Here is a 27,648-nt window from a genome sequence, read left to right as displayed (position 1 = left end):
CTGGAAGCCCTCTTGCTATCACAAGCCAGAAACTAATTACTTCCAATGTTACCTACTGTCCAGGGCCAGGGAAGGGAGACATTTAAGGAACCTGCCACTTGTCGAGCAGGGGCTCCAAGGACAGAGAAAAAGATAAATATTCCTCTAAAGACCCTGCTTACATCAAGGGAACAATTCCAACACCTGACAAAGCAAAAGGATGAACCTCATGAGAAGAAAATTTGCACGCAGCACAGCCAATCAATGACACATCGCAAATTCCAACGCTCCCTGAACCGGCACTCCAAGAACTAGGAGGAAATGGCAGAACTTATGAAGCACCTACCAGAATAGCACCAAACGAGAGCTGCACACCTGGCAGAAGAGGGTAAAAATATTGCAGCACATGCCTTAAAGTGACATTTGATGCAGCAGACACAGCATGCTGCCAAATGAAGACGGGGATCACACTATGCTGGCATTTATGGCTGGGAATATCAGGGTTCAAGCCAGACGTACAAGCAAATATCTTAAATACCCCATCCAATGGAGAACAGTTGTTTAAGAGTTGAGAGTATGATTGATGATACCTTGAACCAGCTCAATAAGGACAATGAGACTGCAAAGTTAATAGGGGTGTTACAATTTTGAGGAAGTATTCAAAGAGGGACAGTACAATCATGCAGGCTTTCTGGGGGAGGCAGCTTCCAAAAGGGCACTTCACACCAGACCTTCCAGCGAAGCAGTCAAACTTTGGCACCCCAACAGCACTGTAGTTTCAGCTGCAAGTACGACAGTCCTTTCAAGGAAAAACATGAGGAAGGGGACAGCCTCACCGGGGAGGTACTACCCCCTCAAACAAGTGACTTCCAAAAAAGATACAGCCTCTTTCACCAGTGGAAGGCTGAATAAGAAGCTTCCTCCAGGAGTGGCGGAAGATAATGTCAGACAAATGGATCCTAAACATTATACAGTTTGGTATTGCATAAAAGTGGACAATATACCTCCGTCAAGGGGACCAAAAAAAGAACGTCCATACAAAAGACGAAACATCACGTCTACTCAAGTAGGTAGATGAATTGCTTGAAAAAAAGAGCATTCGAAAAGGTGCCCACAGCAGAGATCAGCCAAGAAAACTACTCAACATGTTTCCTAATACCAAAGGAACATGGGTCTCTACTCCCAATTTTAGACCTCAAATTCAAATCAAAACACAAAGATTCCAGATGACGACCTCACAGGAGGTCCTCCCACCATTGCAAAAAAGGTGATTATATGGCAACTATAAATCTAAACAATGCCTAAGTACACATCCCAATGAATGTAAAACACAAACAATACCTGAGATTTATTGTGAGCAAGACTCGCTTTCAATTCACTGTACTGGCCTTTGGGATAAAACCAGCGGCAAGAGTCTTACAAAGTAGCTAGCAGCAATAGCAGCTGACTTGAGAAGAAAAGGCGTACATGTCTATCCCTACCTGGACGACTGGTTAGTAAGAGCAAACTCCCACAACAAGTGCAAAGAACATATACAGGAAATAATGAGAACATTATCCACATTGGGTTTCTCAATAAACATAGCCATGTCCTCACCAACACCAGGGCAAGAAAAAATGCTTTTAGGAGCAGGGATCAACTCCATCAAAGGGAAAGTATATACCAGCGAAAAGAAGAAATAGTCACTATTGCGGGAAACTTATATTTACCATAGGGGGCAAGCTCGGACATAGAGGAAAGTGGGGACATTTTTAGAGAAGATGGTATCATGCCTCCCTTTGATATCATATGTGACCAAAGCTAATGGTCACAAGTAAAAGGGAGTTGGGAAGAGCTAGTGGTTGTCACACAAAAATGACAGGAGGAGATGGCGTGGAGGAACAGATCACATGGAACAAAAGGAAGAAAATTTGCACAAGCAACTCTAACAGCGACCATCACAACAGATGCCTCTCATATGGGGTTGGAGAGCGCACAGAGCTTGCTCAAAGTAGGAGGGGTCTGGAAGGAACAAGATGCAGTACAGCATATCAATATCTTGGTACTGAAGACAGTATTTCTAGCCTTAAAAACCTTTCCGAAAGAGCAATTTGGAAAGACCATATTGCTTCAGACAATACAACCGCAATGTTTTTCATCAACAAACAAGGGGGAACTCAGTCCCCTTTGCCTTAGCAGCCGATTAAGCTCGGCATCACATCACCTCACTTTGGACGCCATCTTGGGTGAGTCAGAGGGTGAGCAGACTACTTGCTCGACCCTCCCACCCTCACCAGCATAAAAGCCGCATTTCCCAGGCGCTCGCGGAATCGACAGATAGAATTTAGGTTCCTGAGGCGGAAGCCAGGAACGTTGTAATTAGCGAAGTAGCGATTTTTTTAAAAATTCACAAATTTGTATTTTAATTTGATTTTGGGCATCTACTTACCCACTCTAATATCTGCACGCACGCCTGCCTCTTCATTCTGGCGAACAGCAGCCGATTAAGCTCGGCATCACATCACCTCACTTTGGACGCCATCTTGGGTGAGTCAGAGGGTGAGCAGACTACTTGCTCGACCCTCCCACCCTCATGAGCATAAAATGACCCCCCCCCCCCCCCAATCCCGGACGCGCAGCGGGTGCAGCGAAGGCGAGCCCGTGTGCGCCGTCCGTGCCAGTTCCGGGCCTAGGGCCACCTCCCCTGGTCCCCTCCCTACATGCCTTTACCCCCCCCCCCCTCGCCGAATGCAGTATGATTCTTCCTATCTCAAAACGCTTAATACCTGCATCAAATCCTGTATCCCCACAGACCTATGTCTTTTAAATGACTCTCCCTACACTTGCTCCCATTGCTCTTTCCAAACTTTGGATAATCTCTATTCACACGGTTCCACTAAACCTACTCATATGAAGTCTACCAAAACCATTTAAGTGGCACTTCTAAATGTAGGATCTCTCCACAAACATAGGTATGAAATAGCCGACTTCATTGATAACTGGGATCTAGATATTTTATTTTTAACCGAAACCTGGGGTGACCAGGCCTCTGACCCTGATTTTCCCGTGGCTACGCCGGAAGGTTTCGCAAATATCAGACATGATAGACCCTTAAGAAAAGGTGGTGGAATAGCGATAATATATCGCAACACCTTTGTTATACGAACAGAGACAATAATTATTAACACATGTGAGGCTATGAACTTCACATTTTTCACCCCATATTCTAGCTCCTTTCGGGGTGTCTTGCTTTACCGTCCACCTGGTTCTCGCTCAGCATTTTTATCCTCGGAGTCATTTCCTTGAGCCTGTAGCAGATGAAAACAACTTCACCGTTATAGTTGACTTTAATGTTCACCTTGATCTCGGTGATGATCCTGACACTATCACCCTTTGCACTGAAATGGAAGCAGTAGGATTAAATCAACATATCCACTCTCCTACGCATATAGCAGGACATACATTAGATGGGATTTTTTCAAATCTCACATCTCTCTCTATAGGGAATATACTCCCCCTCACATGGACTGATCACTCAGCCGTATGCTTTAACATTCTCCCTTCCACGTTCCCCCCCCCCCCCCCCTACAAATCCTACAATACTAATACTTTCAAATCATGGAAAAGTATCAATATTGACGACTTCAAGAACAAATTACACGCCATGCAGGATATTAACACTTCTAATCCTGAAACTGCAGCCGTCACTTATACAAAATGCCTTCAAAGCCTAATTGACACCACGGTTCCTACTAAAAAAAAGATCCACCAATAGAAAATCTAACTCTGCCCCATGGTTCACCGAGTGTCTTAGGCTAGAAAAACAAAGTTGCAGACGACAAGAACGTAAATGGCGTCAAAAATACGACCCCCTTGAAAAGATTTGTTCTAAAGAGAAATTAACTAAATACAAACAAATGATCATTACTCAGAAAAGTTTATTCTTTAACAACCAAATAGTCAGCACAAGACTCAGTTAAACAACTTTACCAGGTTGTATCACATCTCACAGGTCAGGACAAATCTTCTTCTATAGAGGCCTCTCAATTCATGTGTGATGCCTTGTAAACTTACTTTCAAGACAAAGTTTGTGACATTTATTCAAAATTCAATAATCTTAATCATGACACCACTATTTCTCAGTCTACCTCTGACCCTATTCTTACCAATTTACCCACTTTTTCCTTTGATCAAGTCTCAGCAGAACTGGTTCACAAACTCATGATGACTATTAACTCTGGTTCTCCCAACGAACCTTGTCCTCCCGCAATACTTAAACTGGCTCCTGTTATTCTATCCCAAACACTCTGACATTTATAATGCCATGCTCACTTCAGGTATTTATCCTTCTATATGGAAAAGAACAGTAATAAAACCTTTACTTAAAAATTCCACGCTAGACCCCACCAAGGTAACGAATTACAGGCCAATAGCATGTCTCCCCTTTCCTTCCAAAATCATTGAAAAAATTATGAACACTCAGATCTCTGAATTCATCGATAATAACAACTGCCTTGACTATTCGCAGTTTGGATTCAGAAGGGGTCATGGCACGGAGACGGCATTAATAAAAGCGGCCGATGAGATCAGAATGATCTTAGATAAAGGAGGTGCAGCGGTACTTATAATGCTCGATCTTTCCGCAGCCTTTGACACGGTCGATCATTCCATCCTGATCGACTGTGTCAAAAAGTCCGGAATATCTAGGACCGCCATCTCCCTTCTTTCCTCATTTCTAGCTGACCGGGAACAATCAGTGACCATGGGTGGATACTCATCCGGCTCCTTCTCTCTCCCCTGTGGTGTCCCCCAGGGATCCTCACTGAGTCCAACACTTTTTAACATTTATGTGGCGGACTTAGCGAGGATCATTAAAGCTCATCGCTTAGCAGTTACATCTTATGCTGACGATACTCAGCTTGTCCTGGCCATTAATAACATCGGACTGGAAGTAGCTAAAAACTTCCAACGGGGAATGCTTGCCATTAGTAACTGGATGAGTAAAAATTGTTTAAAGCTCAATTCAGACAAAACTGAAGTCATGGTATTTGGTAAGCTCACCCCTAGTTGGTCTCCTACCTGGTGGTCTCAAGAACTTGGACCTTCTCCTGTCCCTGTCACCAAGGTTAGGAACCTAGGAGTGATCTTTGATAATAAACTCTCTTACACACATCAAGCACACTCTCGGCTTCATTCTTCACGTTAAAGATGATTAAAAAACAACAACCTTAATTCCCTGTAAATACCACCAATACCTTGATTTCCACATTACTCATGTCCCGAGTTGATTATTGCAATGCTCTCTTGCTTAATGCACAAGAACAGGTGTTAAACAAACTCCAGTTGGTACAGAATGCAGCCGCCAGACTTGCCACCAGAACACCTAAGTTTAAACCCATCTCAAATACCATTCGAAAACTTCACTGGTTGCCTGTGAGGCAGAGAATTAAATTTAAGGCTCTGTGCATAGCCTTCAAATCCATCCATGAAAAAGGCCCAATTTTCTTAAAACACGCCCTCTGCCCATATAGACCATGTGGCTCTCTCAGATCCGCAAAGGCAAATCTCCTGGAGATAGCTAAAACAAGAAAAGCCACATGGGGAGACAGATCCTTCCCAATTGCCACCGCCAAACTATGGAATGCCCTTAACAATCAAATTAAGAGCTCTCCTACATTAACTCTCTTCAGGAAACAGCTAAAAACCTGGTTATTTAACCAATAGTTTAAGCTAATTCTTCTACAACCCTAGTTCTTTTTCGATCTTCTGTCTAGCGCCAAGACACCCCCGGGTAATCGCGCGCTTAACAAGTTGTACAAAATGAATATGGAAATAATAATCTTCTAGGGAAGGACAATGTGGAAGTGGATAGATTGAGCAGACAAGCATCATGCTCTCAGGAATGGGAACTAAATCAAAAGATATTGTGGACTTGGGGAAAACCAACAATAGCTTTATTAGCAACCCCAGTGAACACCAAATGTCAGCACTTTTCCTCCAGACGACCATCAATCCCTAGGGAATGCACTGTCCATATGATCAGGGACATTTGCATGAGCACCCCTCCAAATTCCCCCCTTTTCCCCACACTTCGCTGATACTGCTGTTACACAAAGTGATCAGCAAATACAAGAGAAGCAAGATGACTAATACTAATTGCCCTACAGGCGTCGAGGCAGACATGGTTTTCAGAGCTAATAGAAATAGCGCAAGGGAACATTCTCAAATTACCAACACAATATGACTTGTCAATAGAAAAAGGAAGGGTATTACACAGAGAACATGAATGTGTGAGTCTGGCAGCCTGGATCTTGAAGAGTTAGAATTTGATCATCTTAAACTACCAAAGAATATAATGGCTGTTTTTAAAGAGGCAAGAAAGCCATCCGCAACGAAGTGCTACATTGCTAAATGGAAGAGAAACTCTCTAAAGTGTCTTAAAGAGGGCTTATTAAGGAGGAACACAAAAGACACATCAGTGTTAAAATACCTAACATACCTAATAGACTGCAAGTGAACATGTGTTCGAGGCATGTGGGCTGCTGAATTCATATCTGTGCATAGATCGCCGCCAAGTGTTGGGTCCGGATGATTGCACATTGTTGTCCTGGAAGAGTCTTCGAAGTATCACGAGATAGGTGGCTCCTCCCCTGGACTACAGTGCGCATGGGCATCGACTCCATCCCCAGATTGTTTTTTTCCGCCATTGGGTTCAGATGTGTTTCGGTTCCCTCTGTCGGAATCGATAGTTGTTTAACTTACTTTGCTTGAGACCAAAAGGTCTTTAGGACTCGCGTCGGTATTGTCTATCGTTCGGGTTCGTTTGTTTCATCGGCTCCGAACCAACTCTGCCCTTCCGCGTGCTTTCGGCGCGGACGGGCCTACACGACGCTCTAACCTACTTTCATCATGGAATGAAGTCCATTTAAGCGGTGCCCGGTGTGTGCCTCGAAGTACCCACATATCGACGTGCACCCGGTGTGCAATAAGTGCTTGTCGCCGGACCACGACGAGGCCAAGTGTATGGCCTGCTCCAAGTTCCGGTCAAAGAAGACACTCAAGCTCCGCCGAGCTGCGAGACTGCAGGCCCAGCGATCGGCACCCCCTCCGACGGACATCTTCGACACGGAAGATGTCGGCGACAACACTATCCAGGATATCACAGAATCTAACCCGGCGTCGGAGGTCGAGGAAGACTACGACGCGGAAGACGAGGATTTCGAGGAAGTCGTCGAGGAGGTAGGGGACGGCGACGGGGCCCTTGCCACCGTAGAGGATAGCTCGGACGAGGAGCTTCCTCACACTGACTCCGGGGCCAGCCACCATTCTAAGGCCCAGGCCGAGGGATCGCCTTCGGGCCTTACCCAAAGCCTTGATTCCCGTCCCACGGCTCCGCCTTCAGGCCCGGCCACGGACATTGTTACGGCACCACTCACGGTACAGAAACCGAAAGTGAAACCATCGGTCTCGACGCCAGACGTATCGAAACCGAAAACGCAAGTCGCACTGGTCGGGTCGAAGACTTCGGAGGCCTCGGTGCTGAAGAAATCCAAGATGGCCGTCGAGCTCAAGGGCCACGCCAAAATGGCCGACCCGAAGACTACGGTATCGAAGCCGAAGGTAAAAACGGTCGACGCGGCTGCATCGGCGCCGAAGTTGGTCGACGCACTTAAGAGTCGCATCGATACCAAGAAGGTCGACGATCATAAGAAGGCCACGAAGAAGCGGCAGGACGACCCCAAGTCTCTCACTGCCCCGCTTCCACTCAACAAGGCCAAGGGGGCAGCTGCGTCGGCTCCGAAAACTGCGTCATTGGTCGCCGTCCCAAAACCATCTTCAGAAGACTCTCTCGAGCTGCTGCGTCCCTCCGCCTCGTTCACTAAGAAGGTCACGGAGTCCCTTCAGCGTATTAGGGAGGGGGCTGCAGCAGTCGAGCCGAAGGACACTGTGCCGCCCAAGCCTCTCCAAAAACCGGGCAAGACGCCAACGTCGATTCTGTTCACGTTGCCGCCAAAGACGGCGCCGAAGGCTTTCACAGCAAAACCTGGGGCCGGAGTGCCCGTGAAGTTATCTTCGACGCCGAAGGCATCGTTGGTGGTTCCAAGCCCGCGCCACCAACCGCTGGCAGAAGAAGAGCGCTGAGAAGTGATCATCGACGCCAACACAGGCAAGCTCTCTCTCCTTAAAAGGAAGATCACCCCTGAACCAGCATTGGAGCATTTCCAAATTCCACTTAAGAAAAAGATGGACTCTGCTGGTGCCTCTGCCTCTATGGAGGCTGTATCACCACAAGGCCATGAACTTTCACCCACTCATTCTAATGTAGAGGAGGGTGATGGAAACAGAAGATGTGACTGAGCCATGGTCTGCTGGTGGCGACCCTGGGGACCCGCATTCAGGGCAGGAGCCTCAGCTTTTTTCAGCAAAGACTTCCCCAACAGAAGACTCTGCAGCTTTCAATGCTCTAATTGAAAGGGCGGCAGCCAATCATGACGTCGATCTCCATGCTGACCCAGTAGACGTCGATTTTTCTTTTGACACCTTTTCAGTCGCTGAAAAAACTGTAAAAACTTTGCCAATGCTAAAAGGGGTGTTGAAACATGCGCCAGAAGTCTTCAAGGAGCCCACCCGAGCAAGAGTCATCAACCCACGTATCGACAAAAAGTACAAGGCAGCGCCCACTGATCCAACGTACATCAAAGGACAGTTGCCTTTGGATTCCTTGGTTGTCTCCAATGCACGCAAAAGAGCCAACTCACAAACTACGGGTGATGCTCCTCCCCCAGACAAGGAATCAAAAGTATTTGAGGCTTCGGGGAAACGAGTTGCTGCGCAGGCAGCCAACATATGGCGCATATCCAACACACAGGCGCTACTTGCGCGTTACGACAGGGCACACTATGACACTCTAGAGACCCTTCTACAGCACTTACCAGATCAATATAAGGAAGCAGCAGAAATGTTGATACAGGAGGGGAAGCTTATCACCAATGCTTCAATTAAGTGCGCGCTGGATGTGGCTGACACCGCCTCAAGAGCAATTAACACTAGCGTTCTACTTCGTAGACATGCATGGCTCAGAATATCCGGTTTCAAACCAGACATTCAAACTACCATCTTGAACCAAACTGTCAAGCCAGACCACCTGTTTGGCCCAGAAGTTGATACCACCCTCGAGAAAATGAAGAAGGACACCGACACTGCAAAGTCTATGGGTGCCTTGCAGTCCCAGCAGTTTCGGGGTGGTTCCTTTCGTCGCTCCAATAATAGAGGCACCTCGCGGGGTCAACTGTCACAGTCGACGCAATTCTATAAGAGTAACACCCAACCGTCCTATACCAACAAGGGTCGGGGTGGATACCGTGGCAACAACGTCAAAGGCAGAGGACGTGGTAATAACAGCTCCATGTCCTCCACCGCCAACAAACAGTGACGCCTTGTCACTGCCCCCGACCACGCAACACCGGTCAGGGGGAGACTCCAGCAGTTCCTGCCGTGTGGAAGTCCATCACCACGGACAGGTGGGTCAGATCTCTTATCCAATATGGTTATTGTCTGGAGCTCACGTCCACTCCACCCAACATACCCCCAAAGAGCCGTCCTATGTCCGGCGAGCACTTGCACTTGTTGCAGCAGGAAGTCAACGTCATGCTGCAAAAAGGAGCAATAGAGCTCGTGCCCCCGCAGGAAAGAGGTACAGGAGTTTACTCCCTGTACTTTCTGATTCCAAAGAAGGACGGATCCCTCAGGCCCATCCTAGACCTCAGACCTCACAACTTTTACATTCTGTCAGAACATTTCCATATGCTCACGCTGCAGCAGTTTCTCCCACTGCTTCGGCAAGGGGACTTCCTGGCAACTCTGGACCTCAAGGATGCGTACTTTTACATTCCACTGCATCCTTCACACAGAAAGTACCTCAGGTTCACCATTCAAAACCAGCACTACCAGTTCAAGGTTTTGCCTTTTGGGGTTACCACAGCGCCCAGGGTTTTCACAAAGTGCCTAGCGACGGTGGCGGCGCATCTGAGACGTCAGAACATCCACGTCTACCCCTATCTGGACGACTGGCTCATTCAGGCGAAGTCGGCCCAGCAGTGCGCCAACCACGTGTCCCACACCATTCACCTTCTGCACGATCTGGGGTTCTCACTGAATTATCCAAAATCACATCTCCAGCCCGCCCACATACGGCAGTATCTGGGTGCGACCATAAACACTCTGGCGGCCACGGCGCAGCCGAATTCAGTGAGAGTCAACAGCATTCAGTCGCTGATCCAAAGATTCAGACCTCAACACTCGCTTCCAGCAAGAGTGTTCATGCAGTTGTTAGGCATGATGGCCTCCTGCATCTCCATAGTCCCACACGCGAGACTACATATGCGTCCGTTTCAGGAGTGCTTAGCACGTCAGTGGACTCAGGCTCACGGGCAGTTAAAAGACCTAGTGTTGGTGAGCGGTCGGGCATACAACTCTCTGCATTGGTGGAATCCACGAAACCTTTGCAAGGGCCGACCGTTTCAAGAGCCTGTGCCGCAGATCATCCTGACAACGGACGCTTCTCTCCAGGGATGGGGAGCGCATGTACTCCAATACACGGTGCAGGGACTATGGACACTACAGCAAAGGAAGATGCACATCAATGTACTGGAACTGATGGCGATCTTCATGGCCTTAAAGGCATTCAAAGTACATCTGTGCAACAAGGTCGTGTTGATCCGGACGGACAACATGACGGCCATGTACTACATTCAGAAACAGGGGGGCACACACTCTCCGCAGCTGTCTCATCTGGCTCAGAGCATGTGGAAGTGGGCCATTCAGAGGAACATTTTCCTCATGGCAGAACATCTCCCAGGCAAGGACAATCAGATGGCGGACCTGCTCAGCAGGCACAGCCACCAAATGCACGAGTGGGAGATACATCCATCAGTACTCCAACCGTCCTTCCAAAGGTGGGGTCATCCAGAGATCGACCTGTTCGCCACAAGGGAGAACGCAAAATGCCAAAGCTTCGCCGCCAGGTTCCCACACCCGCAATCGCAGGGCAATGCGATATGGATGAACTGGTCAGGCAGATTTGCGTACGCTTTTCCCCCAGCACCTCTGATACCGCTGGTGGCGCGCAAGCTCAGGCAGCACTCGATGACTCTCATCCTAGTTGCTCCAACCTGGGCTCGCCAACCATGGTACACCACGTTTCTGGAACTTTCCGTGGTACCACATCAAAGGCTTCATCTCACACCCAGCCTTCTGATGCAGAGCCATGGCAACATTCAGCACCCAGATCCGCAACAGCTCAACCTGGCGATCTGGCTCCTGAAGTCCTAGAGTTTGGCTACCTCAACCTTCCTCCCAATTGCATGGACATCATTCGGGAGGCTAGAAAGCCCACTACTAGAGCATGTTACGCAGCAAAATGGAAACGGTTTGTCATCTATTGCGCAAACCACAAAATTGATCCACTAGATGCTTCTATTCAGAACATTATCTGTTACCTGTTCCATCTATACAAGTGTAATCTGGCATATACTTCCATTCGCATTCACCTGTCTGCGATGGCCGCATACCTCCAAAATAGACAGCACCTTTCACTTTTCAAAGTGCCTGCCATCAAAGCATTTCTGGAAGGCCTCAAAAGTCATTCCGCCACGGACTCCACCAGCTCCTGAATGGAACCTCAATGTGGTTCTTACAAGACTGATGGGTCCTCCCTTTGAGCGACTACATTCTTGCGAGATTCAGTTCTTGACATGGAAAGTGGCTTTCCTGGTAGCAATTACATCGCTACGGAGGGTTAGTGAACTGCAGGCCCTCACAATCCAAGAGCCTTTCTTCCAAGTTCATACAAACAGGGTAGTGCTCCGCACTAACCCTAAATTTCTACCCAAGGTTGTGTCTCAGTTCCACATCAACCAAACCATTGAGTTGCCGGTGTTCTTTCAAAATCCAGAGTCACTGGCAGAGCGGATGCTCCACACCCTTGACGTTAGATGGGCCCTAATGTATTACATTGATAGGACCAAGGATTTTAGAAAGACTGAGCAGCTTTTTGTTGCCATTGCGCCACATCACAAAGGTAACCCTATTTCCAAGGCTGGTATTGCTAGGTGGATCGTGAAATGTATTCAAATCTGCTATGCAAAGGCAAAACGCACTCTTACCATTCCACCAAGAGCCCACTCCACCAGAAAGTTGGGGGCCTCTATGGCTTTCCTTGGAAACATTCCCTTAGAGGACATATGTAGAGCAGCCACATGGTCTACCACACATACATTTACTAAGCATTACTGTGTAGACGTGCACTCCAAACAGCAGGCAGCTGTAGGGCAGGCTGTTCTCAAGACACTTTTCCAAACTGCTGCAGCTGGCACGGGCGGCCGCCGCTAATGGAGGGACTGCTATGTATTCTATGCACAGATATGAATTCAGCAGCCCACATGCCTCGAACTGCAAATGCTACTTACCAGTATGCATCTGTTCTTGGCATGTAGGGCTGCTGACATTCATATCGCCCGCCCTCCTCCCCGGCGCCTGTAGCAGCAGCAGTGTTCACATATCATTTCATGGCATGGTCATCATTCACTGAGTTTCACTCCATCTTGGCCACAATGGCTAAAAACAATCTGGGGATGGAGTCGATGCCCATGCGCACTGTAGTCCAGGGGAGGAGCCACCTATCTCGTGATACTTCGAAGACTCTTCCAGGACAACAATGTGCAATCATCCGGACCCAACACTAGGCGGCGATCTATGCACAGATATGAATGTCAGCAGCCCTACATGCCAAGAACAGATGCATACTGGTAAGTAGCATTTGCATTATCTTTGAAAGTATTCTTAATTGCAATAGTAGCCTACACAAGAGGTTACATGGGAAGGTTCTTCACAGCTCAAGTAGTAAGGAGGTTCTTGGGGGGGCAGAAATAATTGCACCACCAAAGAAGGTACCTGCACCCACATGGAATCTAACTGTGGTACTCACACAATTAATGCCTTTTGAACCATTGTACAAGGCCATTTTGTAAATGCCCATGCTGAGAACTGCTTTCTTGGTGGTAATAACATCTGCGCACAATAAGTGAAGCACAGACCCTTGCATATCAAGAAAAATACTTACAGGTTCATACGGACAGAATCGTCATGAGAACATATACACAGGTGTTAACCAAGGAAGTTTAACACTTCCACATTAATCAGTCAATCCAAATACCAAGTTTTTTCCAAAAACCATGAGATTGTTACCCACACAACACACAATAATGTACTATATTGAAAAGACAAGCCGGAAAACAAAGCGGCTATTTGTCCTGTTTGCAGAAAACAATTTGGTAAAACCTGTTACTAAGGGTACAATTGCCAGATGGATCTCACAAACTATTTATTCACCTATGCCACATAAGTGCAAGGCTGAAAATAAGTTCAACCCCAAGGACTAACTCGACAAGGAAGAAAGGGGCAGCCATTTTCTTCCTAGTAAATACACCTTTACAGGAGATCGTTATGACAGCAACCATGCCATATGTGCATACGTTCACAAAGCAGTACTTCATATTCAGTCGAAGGAAGCTCAAGTGGGACTTGCAACATCTGTTTACAAATATAAGCGGATCTTCAACCCAACCACTGCAAAACTACCGAAACCACTACAAAATGTATGCACCAGCATGTGAATCCAGAAAAGATTCAAACTGCAAAACATATTGTTTCTTACCTGTAGGTGTAGTTTTGCAGCTTGAAGAATTTTCTGGATCCACAAGCGACCCACCCCCTCCACCAAGATGGAAGGAGAGAATAGACAAGAGAGAAAAAAAGTTCTTCAGAAGGCGACTAAAGGTGGGAGGACGTATGTCGCAGCAAGCACCACATGGGGGATCCGTTGAAGCCCAACAACAACAAATAATAGGACTACAACAAATTGGGGAATACCTGACATAACTACTAGATGGCTGAATAATGCACAGCATTTGAATCCCGAAAATTCTTCAACCTACAAATAAGAAACTTTGGTATTTCTTTTCCCCCAGTGTCTGAGGTTGACTGCTCTGCGTGTTGTAATTTAATGCAGAATTCACTTGTAATAATTCCCTCATCAAATGTCAACATCATCCTATTTCCACATTTTACTGCTGTAAACCGAATCGCCAATAATCCTACAATGATGCAGTCTGTCACTTGTCATGTAAAGGGGAATTCCTGAATTCTAAATTGACCCATGTCCATTCTAGCTGCCAAATTTCTATCTCAAGCCTTCTTTATAAAGCAAGAAATATTTGAATGGACTTGAACATTCTTTTGTTCCAAAACCTGAAATGGGAAACAGGACTTCCCTGTAAAAGTCTTGTTGAAAAGTAATGTTTTCATCAGTGTACTCATGGCTACTTTTAGAAGTTATAGGTTATGACTTGACAAGTATGAATAGAAATTTTCAGACTCTTATCAAAGTAATGCTAATTTTCTTTTCATTCTACCTTTTGTAATTTAGCAAGGAATGGTGGTCTTACCCCAAGGTTCTAACTTGACTGATTCAAGACTTTGGATTTATTTTGTTTTCCATCTATGGGACTAATGCATGCAGCAAGAAAAGTCTGTTACTTGATATTTCCTGGCCTCTTTCCCTTTCAGCAGTACTAAAGCAGTATACTGGGTTTCCACAAGACTTGTCTGAATAGTGGAAATTGACAGGGCAGTAACCTGTTGGGTATTCCTCATTTGTTCCGAAAGTATTACTTTGCTTGCCACTTCTGCTTCTGATATATAGTTTGTCTGCCCTTTTCTTTTCCACCTGTTTGCTTGACTCCTATATTGATCTTTTGCGGTGCCCACTTTCAGATCCTGATGAAGGAAACATTACTTAGACCTTAATTGTTTTATCCACTCTAGTACTTTGCTGTAGGTCTACAGACCTGCACAGCAGATATTTTGGAGTGATGACTTTAGTATAGGAAATTCTCATTGTTTTAGAGAAATAGAATGCGTTGACCCAGTTGTAGGGACATGCATGTGCTGAATATTTTTGTTTAAACGAAATGTGTTCGAGGCATGTGAGCAGATCACATGCTTTCCATACTCCTGCCATCTAGTGTTGGGTCCGGATGTTTAAAAGTTGTTATTCTTCGAAGAAGTCTTTCCAGTCACAAGGTAGGTGACGTCCTCCTTACAGTGATAGTGCCCATGGACATCGACTCCATTGTCAGATAGTGTTTTCTGCCATCAGGTTCGGACGTGAATTGATGCGCTTCGATTTTACTCCATTTCTTTGGTTTCCCTTGGTGCGCAAGACACTCACCCTTGACTGTATTGTTTTTGAGCGCGTAATCCCATTCGCCACGTATTGTATTTACTGGTAGAAAACATTTTTCGATCGGGTAGCTCGTGGCAGGCCGTCGGGCCTACCCGCATATTTCCGTCTCTCAGTCGATGGAACGGACTCCATTTAAATTCTGCCCTCAGTGCCTCTATGAAGTTTCCGTGCACCGACTCACCTGTGCTTGTCTCCAGAGCACAGCGAATAGGACTATGACGCGTGTAAGGCTTTCCGATCGAAGAAAACGCTTCGCGACCGTCTGGCTCGACGTCGCGAACTGCAGAACCAACACACAAGTTCCATTCCAGACCTCTTTGGAGAAGATTCAGAACAAGATTCCTGAGACTCCTTGGGAGCAGAGGAGGAACAAGACACGATCTCCATCTCCGACTACGGCTCCGAGGAAGATGAAGACATCCCGCAAGGGCAGCGTACCCGTAGTACAGATCCTCCCTTGCCACAAAGTCCACCTCAGCCCAAGAAGAAGGTTACGGTCCAGCCTCCGCCTCTGGGCCACGGTCGGCATCAAGAACAGGTTTCTATCGCCCTGCCCTCCGGCTTGGCACTGAATCATACCCAAAAGTCTTCTGGCTCCGAACAGAGCCGTTTGAAAACGGACATCAAGCTGAAACCTTTGGGATCTAAGTCAGACAGGCTCCGTCCCACCCCCTTCAACACCTAAAACATCTTCGGATACGAAATCCTTGACATCCAAAACATCGGCTCGCGCCTCCCCCTCCAATACCAAACTGTGACTTCCCTACATTTCCCCCTGTCAGGGGGTACCTTTCACATTTCCTACCTGTCTGGCAGTCTATAACCACAGACAAATGGGTGCTGGAAATTATCTGTTCTGGTTATTGCCTTGAATTCACCAACAATCCTGCAAACATTCCCCCATCTTCACACAAACTGTCACCTTATCACTTACACTTCCTGAAACAAGAGGTTCAGTCTCTCCTCCTAAAAGGGGCTATAGATCCCGTACCACTACAATACCACGGGTCGGGCGTATACTCCTTTTACTTTCTCATACCCAAAACATACTGTTCTCTCAGACCAGTCTTGAACCTCAGACAATTAAATCTTTACATACAGTCAGAGCATTTTCACGTGGTAACACTTCAAAAAGTGCTTCCACTCCTGCAAAAGGGCGACTTTCTGTCTACTATAGACTAAGACGGCTATTTTCATATTCCAATACATCCCTCATCGCAAATTTCCCAGATTTGTGGTAGCAGGCCAACATTACTAGTTCATGGTACTCCCCTTCGGAGTCACCACTGCTCCCAGAGTCTTTACAAAATGTCTGTCAGTAGTCGCTGCTCATCTAAGAAGACAACACCTTCATGTCTTCCCCTTCCTGGACAACTGGCTCATCAAAGCCAGTACGTATCCAAAGTGTCTCCAACACACTCACAGGACACTACAGTAACTGCACCAACTGGCGTTCACGGACGGTCAATGTTTTGAAATTGCATCTCCAACTTCCAACACTCAAAATTACCTAGGAGCCACTTTAGATACTCAAAAGGCTCTGGCACTAGTTCTCAAGTTTCAGACCAATCACTCGCTTCCAGCTCAAGTGTATATGCAACTACTGGGAATGATTGCATCTTGCATCATGATTGTTCCCCATGCCAGAATGCTTTGCGAGTCAGTGGAACAAATCTCAATGTCTTTTAACCGATCTAGTGTTGGTAAGCGGCCGTACTCCTCTCTCTCTGCTGTGGTGGAACACACAAGATTTATCAAAAGGACGGCCCTTCATAGACCCAGTTCCACAGACAATGCTAACAGCGGATGCGTCCTTCACTTGGCAGGGGGCTCATCTTCAACACCACATAGTGCAAGGCCTGTGGAGTCAACAGCAAACATTTCTCTACATAAACCGTCTAGCAGTCTTTCTAGCGCTCCAAGCATTTCAGACTCACCTGGTCAGCAAAGCTGTCCTAGTTCGTACTGACATGACATGACAGCTATGTATTACATACAGAAACGGGGGGCATACTCTCTCCAATGGTCACACTTGGCCCAGGACATTTGGAGGTGGGCCATTCCCCACAAAATCTTCTCCTAGTTGAACACCTCCCAGGAGTGAACAATCAGACTGACGATCTCCTCAGCAGACAGAGGCAGCATGGTTCTCCTCCCATACTTCCAAAGTTGGGGAGTGCTCAAATAGAACTTTTTGCAAAATGCCAAAACTTCGCCTCCAGGTACCCACACCAGCTCTCCAAAGGCAATGCACTCTGGATGAACTGGTCAGGGATACTTGCCTACGCTTTTCCGCCACTCCCACTCATTCCATTAGTGGTTTGGAAACTCAGGCAAACATCCCTCACACTCATCCCAGTAGCTCCCACATGGACCCGTCAACTGTGGTTCACAACCCTGTTGGAGCTGTCACTAGTTCCACATCAAAAGCTGCACCTCACAATCTGTCTCCTCACACAGAGCCATGTAGAAATCAGACACCCAGGCCCCAAACAACTGAACCTTGTGATCTGGCTCCTGAAGTCCTAGTTTGGTTATCTAAATCTCCCATCGGACTGTATGAACATCACCAGAGGCCAGATTGCCTACTAAGAGCCTGTTATGCAGCCAAATGGAAACGTTTTGTTATCCATTGCAATAGCCACAACATCCATTCTCTTGATGCTTCTATGCAAAATATCATTTGTTGCCTGATACACTTGCAGCAGTCCGGATTAGCTTACATTTCTATCCGACTGCATCTCGCTGCAATAGCTGTGTAGCTACAAAATAGGCAACATTTATCACTTCTCAGAGTGCCAGTAATCAAAGCTTTCATGGAAGAACTCAAGAGTTATAACACCAAGACTTCCACCTGATCCAGTGTGGAACTTAACATCGTTCTTACAAGGTTAATGGGCCCACCTTTTGAACCCTAAAGGAGAGACACAGCTTCTCTCCTGGAAAACTGTGTTCCTCATTGCAATCACTTCACTGAGGAGAGTGGGTGAACTACAGGCACGAACTATAGAAGAAACCTTTTTCCAACTTCACAGAGATAAAGTGGTTTTTCGTACTAACCCAAATTTCTACCTAAGGTAGCATCTGCCTTTCACATCTATCAGTCAGTTGAATTACCGGTAACCTTCCCTTAACTTGATTCTGTGGCAGAGCGAGCTCTAGACACCTTGGATGTCAGAAGAGCCCTTTTATATTTCATTGAAAGAACAAAATCATTTGGTAAGACTAAACTACTTTTTGTTGCTTTTGCACCACCCCACACGGGCAATCCTATATCCAAGTCAGGTATTGCCAGTTGGATTGTAAAATGCATTCAAACTTTTTATGCAAAAGCAAAGAGAAACTTAACAATACCCCCTAGAACGCATTCCACTCGCAAAATAGGGGCTACTGTGGCTTTCTTAGGAAACATCCCCATAGTGAACATTTGTAAAGCTGCACCATGGTCTACACCGCAGACATTCACCAAACACTATTGTGTAGATGTGTTAGCGAGACAACAAGCTAATGTGGGCCAGGATGTACTTTGAACACTCTTCCAGACAACTCCAACAGCTACCTGTTGGCCACAGCTTTGTGAGAATACTGCTGTATAGTCTATGCAAAGCATGTGATCTACAACTCAAATGCCTCGAACGTATAATGTTACTTACCCAATAAGCATCAGTTTTTGGCATGTAGGGCTGTAGGTTCAAATACGCCCACCCGCCTCCCCGGGTACCTGTAGCTGTTGCAGTTCTCGATCTTATTCTACATACATGCGCATAGACATCGCTATTCCTTACTTAATTACTCGATTCTCACCCTCTGCGAGGAAAACAAACTAACAATGGAGTTATGCCCATGTGCACTAGCACCGAAAGGAGGAGTCACTTAGCTTGTGACTGGAAATATTTCTTAGACACTAGATGGCAGGAGAATGCAAAGCATGTGAATCTACAGCTCTACATGCCAAGAACAGATGCTTACTGGGTAAGTAAGATTATCCTTTATATCTTTAATTAGTTGTTATAGAACAGTCACCTGTCTGTGCTTGAGATGATGGCCGTTCCTATTGGTTTCTTACTGGGCATCACCAAGAGTTAAACGTTAACCCCTTTCATGCGGCCGCGATTCCCATGCTGTGCTGTAAACAACACGAACAGGGCCGGGCCGTGACGAACCCCAGGCCCGCAGTGCATGACGGCTGGGGTTCGTCATCAGCATGGAAGGGGTTAAAGAAGTGATTAGTGAACTAATCGTTTTCTGAAAATAAAGTGGTAACTTTTTTTAACAGTGTTAAACCAATATTTTATGTTTCTGGTTACATCTCTAGACCAAAATCAAGCTTGCAGCATGGATTCAGTTTGTCTTCTGTGTACTCTCATTTTATCCCTGGAACTGGAATCCCAGAGGTAACCACTTGCCACTCTAGGACTGCTGTTACAGTGGACTACATTTTCTATTCTGCAGCAAATAACGACGTATCCTTACCACCAGGTAAATAAATATAGTAATTGCCCTCTGTTTTCCTAGAGTTTTTATGGAGTGAGATTTAACATGGTTTTTATTTTATCATACTTGATTGTACTAGAAGATGCAAAATACAGCACCTTATCTGATGAACAAAGTGATTGCAGTCTCTCCATCCTTGGATTCCAATCACCTCTGTAGATAAGCACTGTTGTCTATTGCGGAGAGCTAAATGTCCTTGATGCTCCAACCAGGGTTTGTTAATAGAGATAATGTCCCACTTGGGTGTGAGGAATTGAGTTCCTCGTGTAATACAGTTTTGTTTTTTATTTTTGAGTGCATAATCAATTAAAACCATTCTACCAATAAAAGTACAAAACTTGGAAGTGAGGAGCAGGTCCTATTCTGTGTAAAACAAACTAAAATAAATGAATCGGTGTGCCTCTTGTGCTCAAACATTGCAGGTGTTACAATAGAACCACTTTATAAACTAAACCATTAATTCTACCAGACACACTTCTCTTAAATTGAGACCATCAGGCCTGTTCAAACAATGGAAATCTGTTTTTTTTTTAAAGTGTCCACTTCCTTTCAAAATTTCGGTATCCATGATCACAGTAACCAGTAAGAGTTTGAGTGCAGACTGACAACCTTAAAACTGACGCATCTGAAAGAAACACGTTAGTGTTAGATTCCTTACCTTAGAATATCCCCAGGCGTCAGTCTGGATCCGGAAACTTTTGCGTAGCAGTACCCCTGCGCGTCGGTAGGCGTCGTCTGCAGGCGTCCCCTGCGGCTCCGCGTCCGTCGTCGGCGTCGTGCGCCGTGATGACGTCGCTGGAGTACATAGACGCCGCCTCCGCGCGCTGACGTCAGTTCTTCTTTTTTCCGCGTCAGTGGACGCAGATCTGAAGAGCAGTACTCCGGTCTTTGACCAAGTTTTTCGATTGTTTTTTCTCTTATTGTGCCTGATAGGATGCCTGGGTTCAAGAATTGCGATGACTGTGAGCGCACGATGTCGGTCACGGATCATCACCGCCTCTGTCTCCGGTGTCTGGGCCCCGACCACGACGTGGACTCCTGTGTCGACTGCCGGGCCCTCACCAACAAGGCTAGGCGGGAGCGGTCCCGCAAGCTACTGGAGCTCTGGGTGTCGGCCCCACGTCGGGACCGGGAGCGGTCCCGGTCCGGCCGGAGGTCGAGAGAGCGTTCGAGGGAGCGGTCGCGGAGCCGCGCCGAGCGTTCCGGAAGTCGACACCACTCGTCAGGCTCGTCAGGTAGGAAGCACAAGAAGTCGGGGCGTCGTCATCGTACCCCCGACTCCCCCCCGACGCTCGCGCGATGCGGCCGGGGGCTCGGGTGACCCCGACCCTCCGCGAGAGTCGCCGGCGCGGCCTGCCTCATACCCTCCGGTCCCTGGGCATGGCGCGACGCCTGAGGAGATCGAGGCGTTCCTCATGGCCATGAGGGCGCTCGCTTCTCCGACGGGGCCTACGGTGCCTTCGGGCCCAGTGCTACCGTCTGGGGGCCCTGGCGGTTCGGGTGTCCCTGCCTCGGCGCCGTCGGGTGCTCCGGCCCCGGCGCCGCCGACGGCTCCGACCCCGGCGCCGCAAGGGCCTTCGGGATCGGCGCCGGCTGGTCTTCCGGCCTCCCCGGCGCCGTTGCCATCGGGGTTACCCCCGACGCCGCCCCCGCGCGGCGCCGGTTCTCCAGTGCCGGCTCCGGCCGGCGGTGGGGTTCCGGCGCCGGCTCCGGGCGACGCCGTCCCCTTACCTTCTCCGACGCCGGACGCGGCGCCGGACGGGCGTCGCTCGACGCCGGTCCCGGCGCCGATGGGGCCCATGAACCCCGAGGAGCCGGTCTTCATCGTTGACTCCGAATACGGAGAGGATGAGGAGTACGGTGAAGGTTGGGAGGGGTCCGAGGACCCTCTGTCACGCGAGTGCCAGTATGACCCGGACTGGACGGGTGACTTGGGGGATGCCAGTGGTTTGGACGACTCCCCTAACCCTGGTTTGATCTCTCCTCCAACCGTGGCATCGGTGGAGGGAGCTGCCTATTCTGTGGTGCTGATGAGGGCTGCCAAGGCCTTACACCTTGAGCTCCCCGTCGCGGCCGTGAGGCCTAACATCCTCACCGAGGTCTTCAAACCGCAGTCATGCCCACTGGAGCCACTGCTGCCTTTTAATGAAGCCTTGTCAGACGTTCTGTTGGGCACGTGGTCCAGGCCCGCTTCAGGTGCGCCTGTTGATCGGAACGTGGCCAGGCGCCACCGTCCTTGTCCGGACGACCCCAAGTACCTGTCTACCCACCCCACTCCTGAGAGTCTGGTGATCCAGGCCTCGACCTCCCAGTCCGCATTCCCGTCGGCCCCGCCCGACCGGGAATCCAAGAGGTATGACCAGTTTGGCAAAAAGGTCTTCTCGTCCATTAGTTTGGGCCTGCGGTCTTGCAACACCGCTTGCCTCTTGGGCCGCTACACCCACTCTGTGTGGGATACGGTCGCGGAACTGCTGCCAGAATGCCCCATGGAGGTGCGGGCAAAACTCGGTCAAGCTGTGGCTGAGGGCCGGGATGCAGCGAAATATTCAATACGGTGTGGTCTTGATACGACCGACTCGCTGGGCAGAGCTATGTCAACGACGGTGGCGATTCGTCGCCACGCCTGGCTGAGATCCGCCAATTTTTCGGCTGATGTCCAGAATACATTGATGGACATGCCGTTTGATGGCTGTCACCTGTTCGGTGACAAGGCGGACCACGCGCTGGAACGCTTCAAGGACTCCAGGGTCACGGCCAAGTCCTTGGGTCTCTCGACCCAGCGTCAGCAAACGGGTTCGTTTCGTCCCTTTCGTGGCCAAGGAAGGGGCGCCCCCACACGTGCTGCCAGCCACGCGCCGCAACAATCCTTCCAACGCGGTGGCGGCCGTGGAAACCGCCGTGGTGGCGGTCGGGGACAAAGGCGGGGTCAGACCACACCTTCCCCCGCAGCATCTACCCCAAAATCCTCCTAGTCCGTGCTTTCGGCCCCATGTGACGCCAGTGGGTGGCAGGGTTCGCCATCACCACGCTCACTGGCGCGCGATCACTTCGGACAGGTGGGTGCTGCAAATCGTCCGAAGGGGCTACTCCCTCCCCTTCGAGACCTCTCCTCCAGCCATGCCACCGCAGAACCACCGTGTGTCGGGGGACCACTTGACACTTCTGCAGGAGGAAGTTACGGCCCTCTTGGCCAAGGGGGCCATCGAGCGCGTTCCTGGGCCAGAAGTAGGGCGTGGTTGCTATTCCCACTACTTTCTGGTGCCCAAGAAGGACAAGGGGGGCCTACGTCCTATCTTGGATCTAAGGAACGTCAACGGCTTCCTCAGGAAGGAGAAGTTCAAGATGTTGACGTTGGCTCAGGTCTTGGCTGCTCTAGACCCACAAGACTGGATGGTAGCGTTGGACTTGCAGGACGCCTATTTTCACATCCCCGTCCTGCCGGCCCACCGGCGTTACCTGCGGTTCACGGTAGGCCTGGAGCACTTTCAGTTTATCGTGCTCCCCTTCGGCCTTACCAGCGCCCCACGGGTGTTCACAAAGGTGATGGCGGTGGTCGCAGCCCATCTGCGCAGGTTGGGGGTTTCAGTCTTCCCCTACCTAGACGATTGGTTGTTGAAGGCGGGCTCGCCCCAAACAGTCGTCCACCACCTTCAGATGACGGCAGACCTCTTGCACGACCTGGGGTTCTCCATCAACGTGCCGAAATCACACCTGTGTCCCTCTCAAAAGCTCCTTTTCATCGGAGCGGTTCTGGACTCGGCGCAGTTTCGGGTTTATCCTCCGGAACGGCGGGTTCGGGATATTCAGGCTTTGATTCCCATCTTTCAGCCGCTATCCCGAGTCTCGGTCAGGTTGACGCTGCGGCTGCTGGGACTGATGGCTTCCTGCATCCTTCTGGTGCATCACGCCAGGTGGCGGATGCGGGCTCTGCAGTGGGACCTGAAGTTTCAGTGGGCCCAGCATCAGGGCAACTTGTCCGACCACGTCTTGATCTCGGAGGGCACTGCGAGACAACTGCAGTGGTGGCTTACGGACCGCGATTGGGTCAAGGGCAAGTCCCTCTCCCTTCCCCAACCGGAGCACGTTGTCGTGACGGACGCGTCCCTCCAGGGCTGGGGTGGCCACTTGGGAGAGGCAGAGATCAGAGGCATCTGGTCTCCGGCGGAGTCCCGGCTCCATATCAATCTGTTGGAGCTGCGGGCGATTCGTCTGGCACTGAAGGCATTCCTCCCCTTTGTCAACGGGAGTGTAGTGCAGGTGTTCACCGACAACACCACCGCCATGTGGTACTGCAACAAACAGGGCGGAGTGGGGTCGTGGACCCTTTGCCAGGAGGCTCTGCGCCTCTGGCAATGGCTGGAACGTCAGGGCGTGACTCTGGCGGTTCAACACCTGGCAGGTTCTCTGAACGCCAGGGCGGACGAACTCAGCCGTCGGTGCTCGATGGATCACGAATGGCGTCTGAACTCGGACGTGGCGCAAGGCATCTTTCTGCGATGGGGAGAGCCTTGGTTAGATCTATTCGCCACAGACGAGAACGCGCAATGTCATCAGTTCTGCGCGTTGGAGTTTCCAAGACGGCACTCGCACGGCGACGCCTTTCGGCGCGAGTGGAGTTGTGGTCTGTTATACGCCTTTCCGCCTATACCACTTCTGCCCAGAGTGCTGAAGAAGATCAGGCGCGACCGGGCCCAAGTTATCCTTGTGGCTCCGGACTGGGCTCGAAGGTACTGGTATCCCGAGCTACTCAGCATGTCAGTCGGTCCCCCGATCCGCCTGCCCCTTCAGGAGGACCTTCTGTCGCAGCAGCAGGGGACGGTCCTCCACCCGAACCTGTCCAGTCTCCACCTCCATGCTTGGAGATTGAGCGGCGGCAGTTGAGGCCATTTGACTTGCCTCCTGAAGTCTGTGATGTTATTCTGGCAGCCAGGCGTCCCTCCACTAAGTCGGTATACGCCTGTCGGTGGAACAGATTTGTGGCATGGTGCACAGCAAAGGCTGTGGACCCTCTTTCTGCCCCTCTTTCGGAGGTTCTTCTGTTTCTTCTTTCTCTTGCCCGGCAGGGCTCTGCTCTGGGCACTATCAAGGGCTACCTTTCTGCCCTTTCAGCCTTTTTGAGGCTTCCTGATCAGCCTTCTTTGTTCAAATCCCCGATTGTAACTCGATTCTTGAAAGGCATCACTCACATGTTTCCACCTGTTCCGTTTGTGATGCCTCAGTGGGATTTGAACCTGGTTCTAACTTTCCTGATGTGTGCTCCCTTTGAGCCCCTTCATTCTTGCCCTCTCCGTCTCCTGACTTTAAAGACGGCTTTCCTGGTTGCCATCACCTCTGCCAGGAGGGTGAGTGAGCTCCAGGCTCTTTCTGTCCAACCTCCTTTCCTGTCCATTCATCCTGACAAGGTGGTTCTGAGGACTAGACCTTCTTTCCTGCCCAAGGTTGTTTCGGCCTTTCACATCGGGCAGTCCATCACCCTCCCCTCCTTCTTCCCGCCTCCGCATCCTTCGAAGGATGAAGAGCGGCTCCATCGTCTGGACCCAAAACGTGCGCTTTCATTTTACATGGATCGCACACGCCAGTTCCGGGTGGATGACCAACTGTTTGTTGGCTACGTGGGTGCGAAGAAGGGACGGGCGGTTTGTAAACGAACCATCTCTCGATGGGTCGTCCTCTGCATCAAAGCGTGCTACTCTTTGGCTCGAAAGGAGCCTCATGTTGGGCTGAGGGCCCATTCCACTCGGGCCACGGCGGCTACTACTGCCCTGGGCCAGGGAGTCCCCTTGCAGGACATTTGCCAGGCGGCTACGTGGGCCTCGCTGCACACCTTTGCGAGGCACTACTGCCTGGACAGTCAAGTCCGGAGGGATGGCTTCTTTGGCCGTTCTGTCCTCCAGGACTTTCTGGTGTAGTTTTGTATTGGTTCGCAGACCCACCACCGGGGTTGGTATTGCTGGGGTATGTATTCTAAGGTAAGGAATCTAACACTAACGTGTTTCTTTCAGATGAACAAGTTACTTACCTTCGGTAACGATATATCTGTAAGAAACATTAGTTAGTGTTAGATTCCTTACCGAACCCACCCATCCTCCCCGTTCTGCGAACTGATACCTAGGGTTAAGGTCATCCCTTTCAGGGCCCTAGTTTTTACATGGCACCAGTGTTGGTTCTCTCATGGCTCTGCGTCTCCTGGCGCGGAAAAGCTGTGTGCAAAGAACTGACGTCAGCGCGCGGAGGCGGCGTCTATGTACTCCAGCGACGTCATCACGGCGCACGGCGCCGACGACGGACGCGGAGCCGCAGGGGACGCCTGCAGACGACGCCTACCGACGCGCAGGGGTACTGCTACGCAAAAGTTTCCGGATCCAGACTGACGCCTGGGGATATTCTAAGGTAAGGAATCTAACACGAACTAATGTTTCTTACAGATATATCGTTACCGAAGGTAAGTAACTTGTTCTTTACTTTGCTGAAGTAATGTAGCCAGTGCACTTTTAACGCTAATACCTTGATAAACCTGCCAGTGGAAATGTGAAACAAGTTGACTAGCTAAACTAAAATATTTGTAATTGTTGTATTGTAGAATCAAGCGATAATGAGATAAAAGTGCCTGCGTATCTTGATGTTTTAATTGTATTTCTACTCTGTGGGATAAACACAATGATTTCTTTTGTTTGAATCTGTTTTATTGGTTTTCTTCACAGCAAGAGAATAAAGCAGATATCTGCAATACTGTATAGCTTGCCTGCATATTGTTGCTATTACATTTGCGTTACTTACATATGCCAAATTCACTGTATTAATAAATGTCTCTGTGCACATTTATGTGCCTCTTAGTTTGTGACTCATACAAGTCCCTGATATACTGTAAATGAGTGTCTGTTTAACCGCATGGTCTATCAGATAAATGGTAGTAAATGTACCGTAGTGAAAGCTGCTAACTCAGGATGCGGATAATAATGTTGGGGACAACTAAAACATAACTGGGATTCTAGGTTCTATCTAACATGGCGCCGCCCGCAGATCAGGTCAACCCTCGTTTGCACCGCACAAAAAGTGATCGCTGCACTTCCACATCTCAGCACGCAAGGTCTATCGAAGGGTATGCCTAGCCAACCACAACCAGGCTTAATATTTCTGCTCTTGTAGTGTGGTATAAACACAATGATGAGTTTTTTTTATCCAGGTATTGTACTTCTCGAGCAATAATAAATATGTGTGAAAAATACAAAATAATCGATATTTGTATAAAGCTAATTCAAAATAATTTATTCAAATTCTGCAGTATACTACAAAAAAACTTTTTCTAGTTATCTTGATTAGATGCCTTTACATTTAGTTTCTGAAGCTAAATTTGTTCAAGGTCCTTGTCAAAAAGTCTGGTAGTTAATTTTGCTTCAGTACTGCTTTAAAATTGAAATATCAGAATGCAATATTGTAGTCATCCCTAACTCATTCCGAGGCAGATTTACTAATATTTCATGCAACACAACACAGCACAAGTTATGACCCCCTAACATCTAAAAGTAGCCATGAGTACATGAAATGGAGAGAGCAGAAATACGGCATTAATACTAAAATATTGAAATTATATAGCGCTTACCCTTCTTGACGAGGTTTTGATGTGCTTTACGGCGAGTAATACACCACTGTTGGTTATTGAGATTTAGTCTTGTGCTCTCAAACCCTTCCATGCATTTAGTTAAGTTTCTTTGTGATCTATTAATGACATTACTGTTATCATTAGAGTGGTTTATGTGAGGATCAAATGGTTGATGGAATTATTATTTTTAGCTTGAAGGGACATGGTTTCAAAGAAAGAGATTATGATAGGCTTGTAATTTATAGTAGTCTATACATGCAGGATGCATGCAGAAAATAGAAGGGGAAGGAGA

The 27,648-nt window shown here is 48.5% G+C and overlaps 1 protein-coding gene across 5 annotated transcripts in view; it reads left to right on the top strand.

The window, feature by feature from the left end:
* ANGEL2 (angel homolog 2) overlaps positions 1-27,648 on the top strand; it is a 387,853-nt gene that overhangs the window by 299,663 nt on the left and 60,542 nt on the right. For all 5 annotated transcript variants that reach the window (XM_086927870.1, XM_086927871.1, XM_086927872.1 and 2 more), the window contains one exon: positions 19,578-19,741. In XM_086927870.1, the coding sequence (XP_086783996.1) occupies positions 19,578-19,741 (164 nt within the window). The remainder of the gene's footprint in view (positions 1-19,577; positions 19,742-27,648) is intronic.

Source organism: Lissotriton vulgaris, chromosome 6, assembly GCF_964263255.1.
Source record: "Lissotriton vulgaris chromosome 6, aLisVul1.2, whole genome shotgun sequence".
Taxonomy (NCBI): Eukaryota; Metazoa; Chordata; class Amphibia; order Caudata; family Salamandridae; genus Lissotriton; species Lissotriton vulgaris.
Note: the sequence above shows the minus strand (reverse complement) of the source record. Positions and strands in the feature narration are given on the sequence as shown.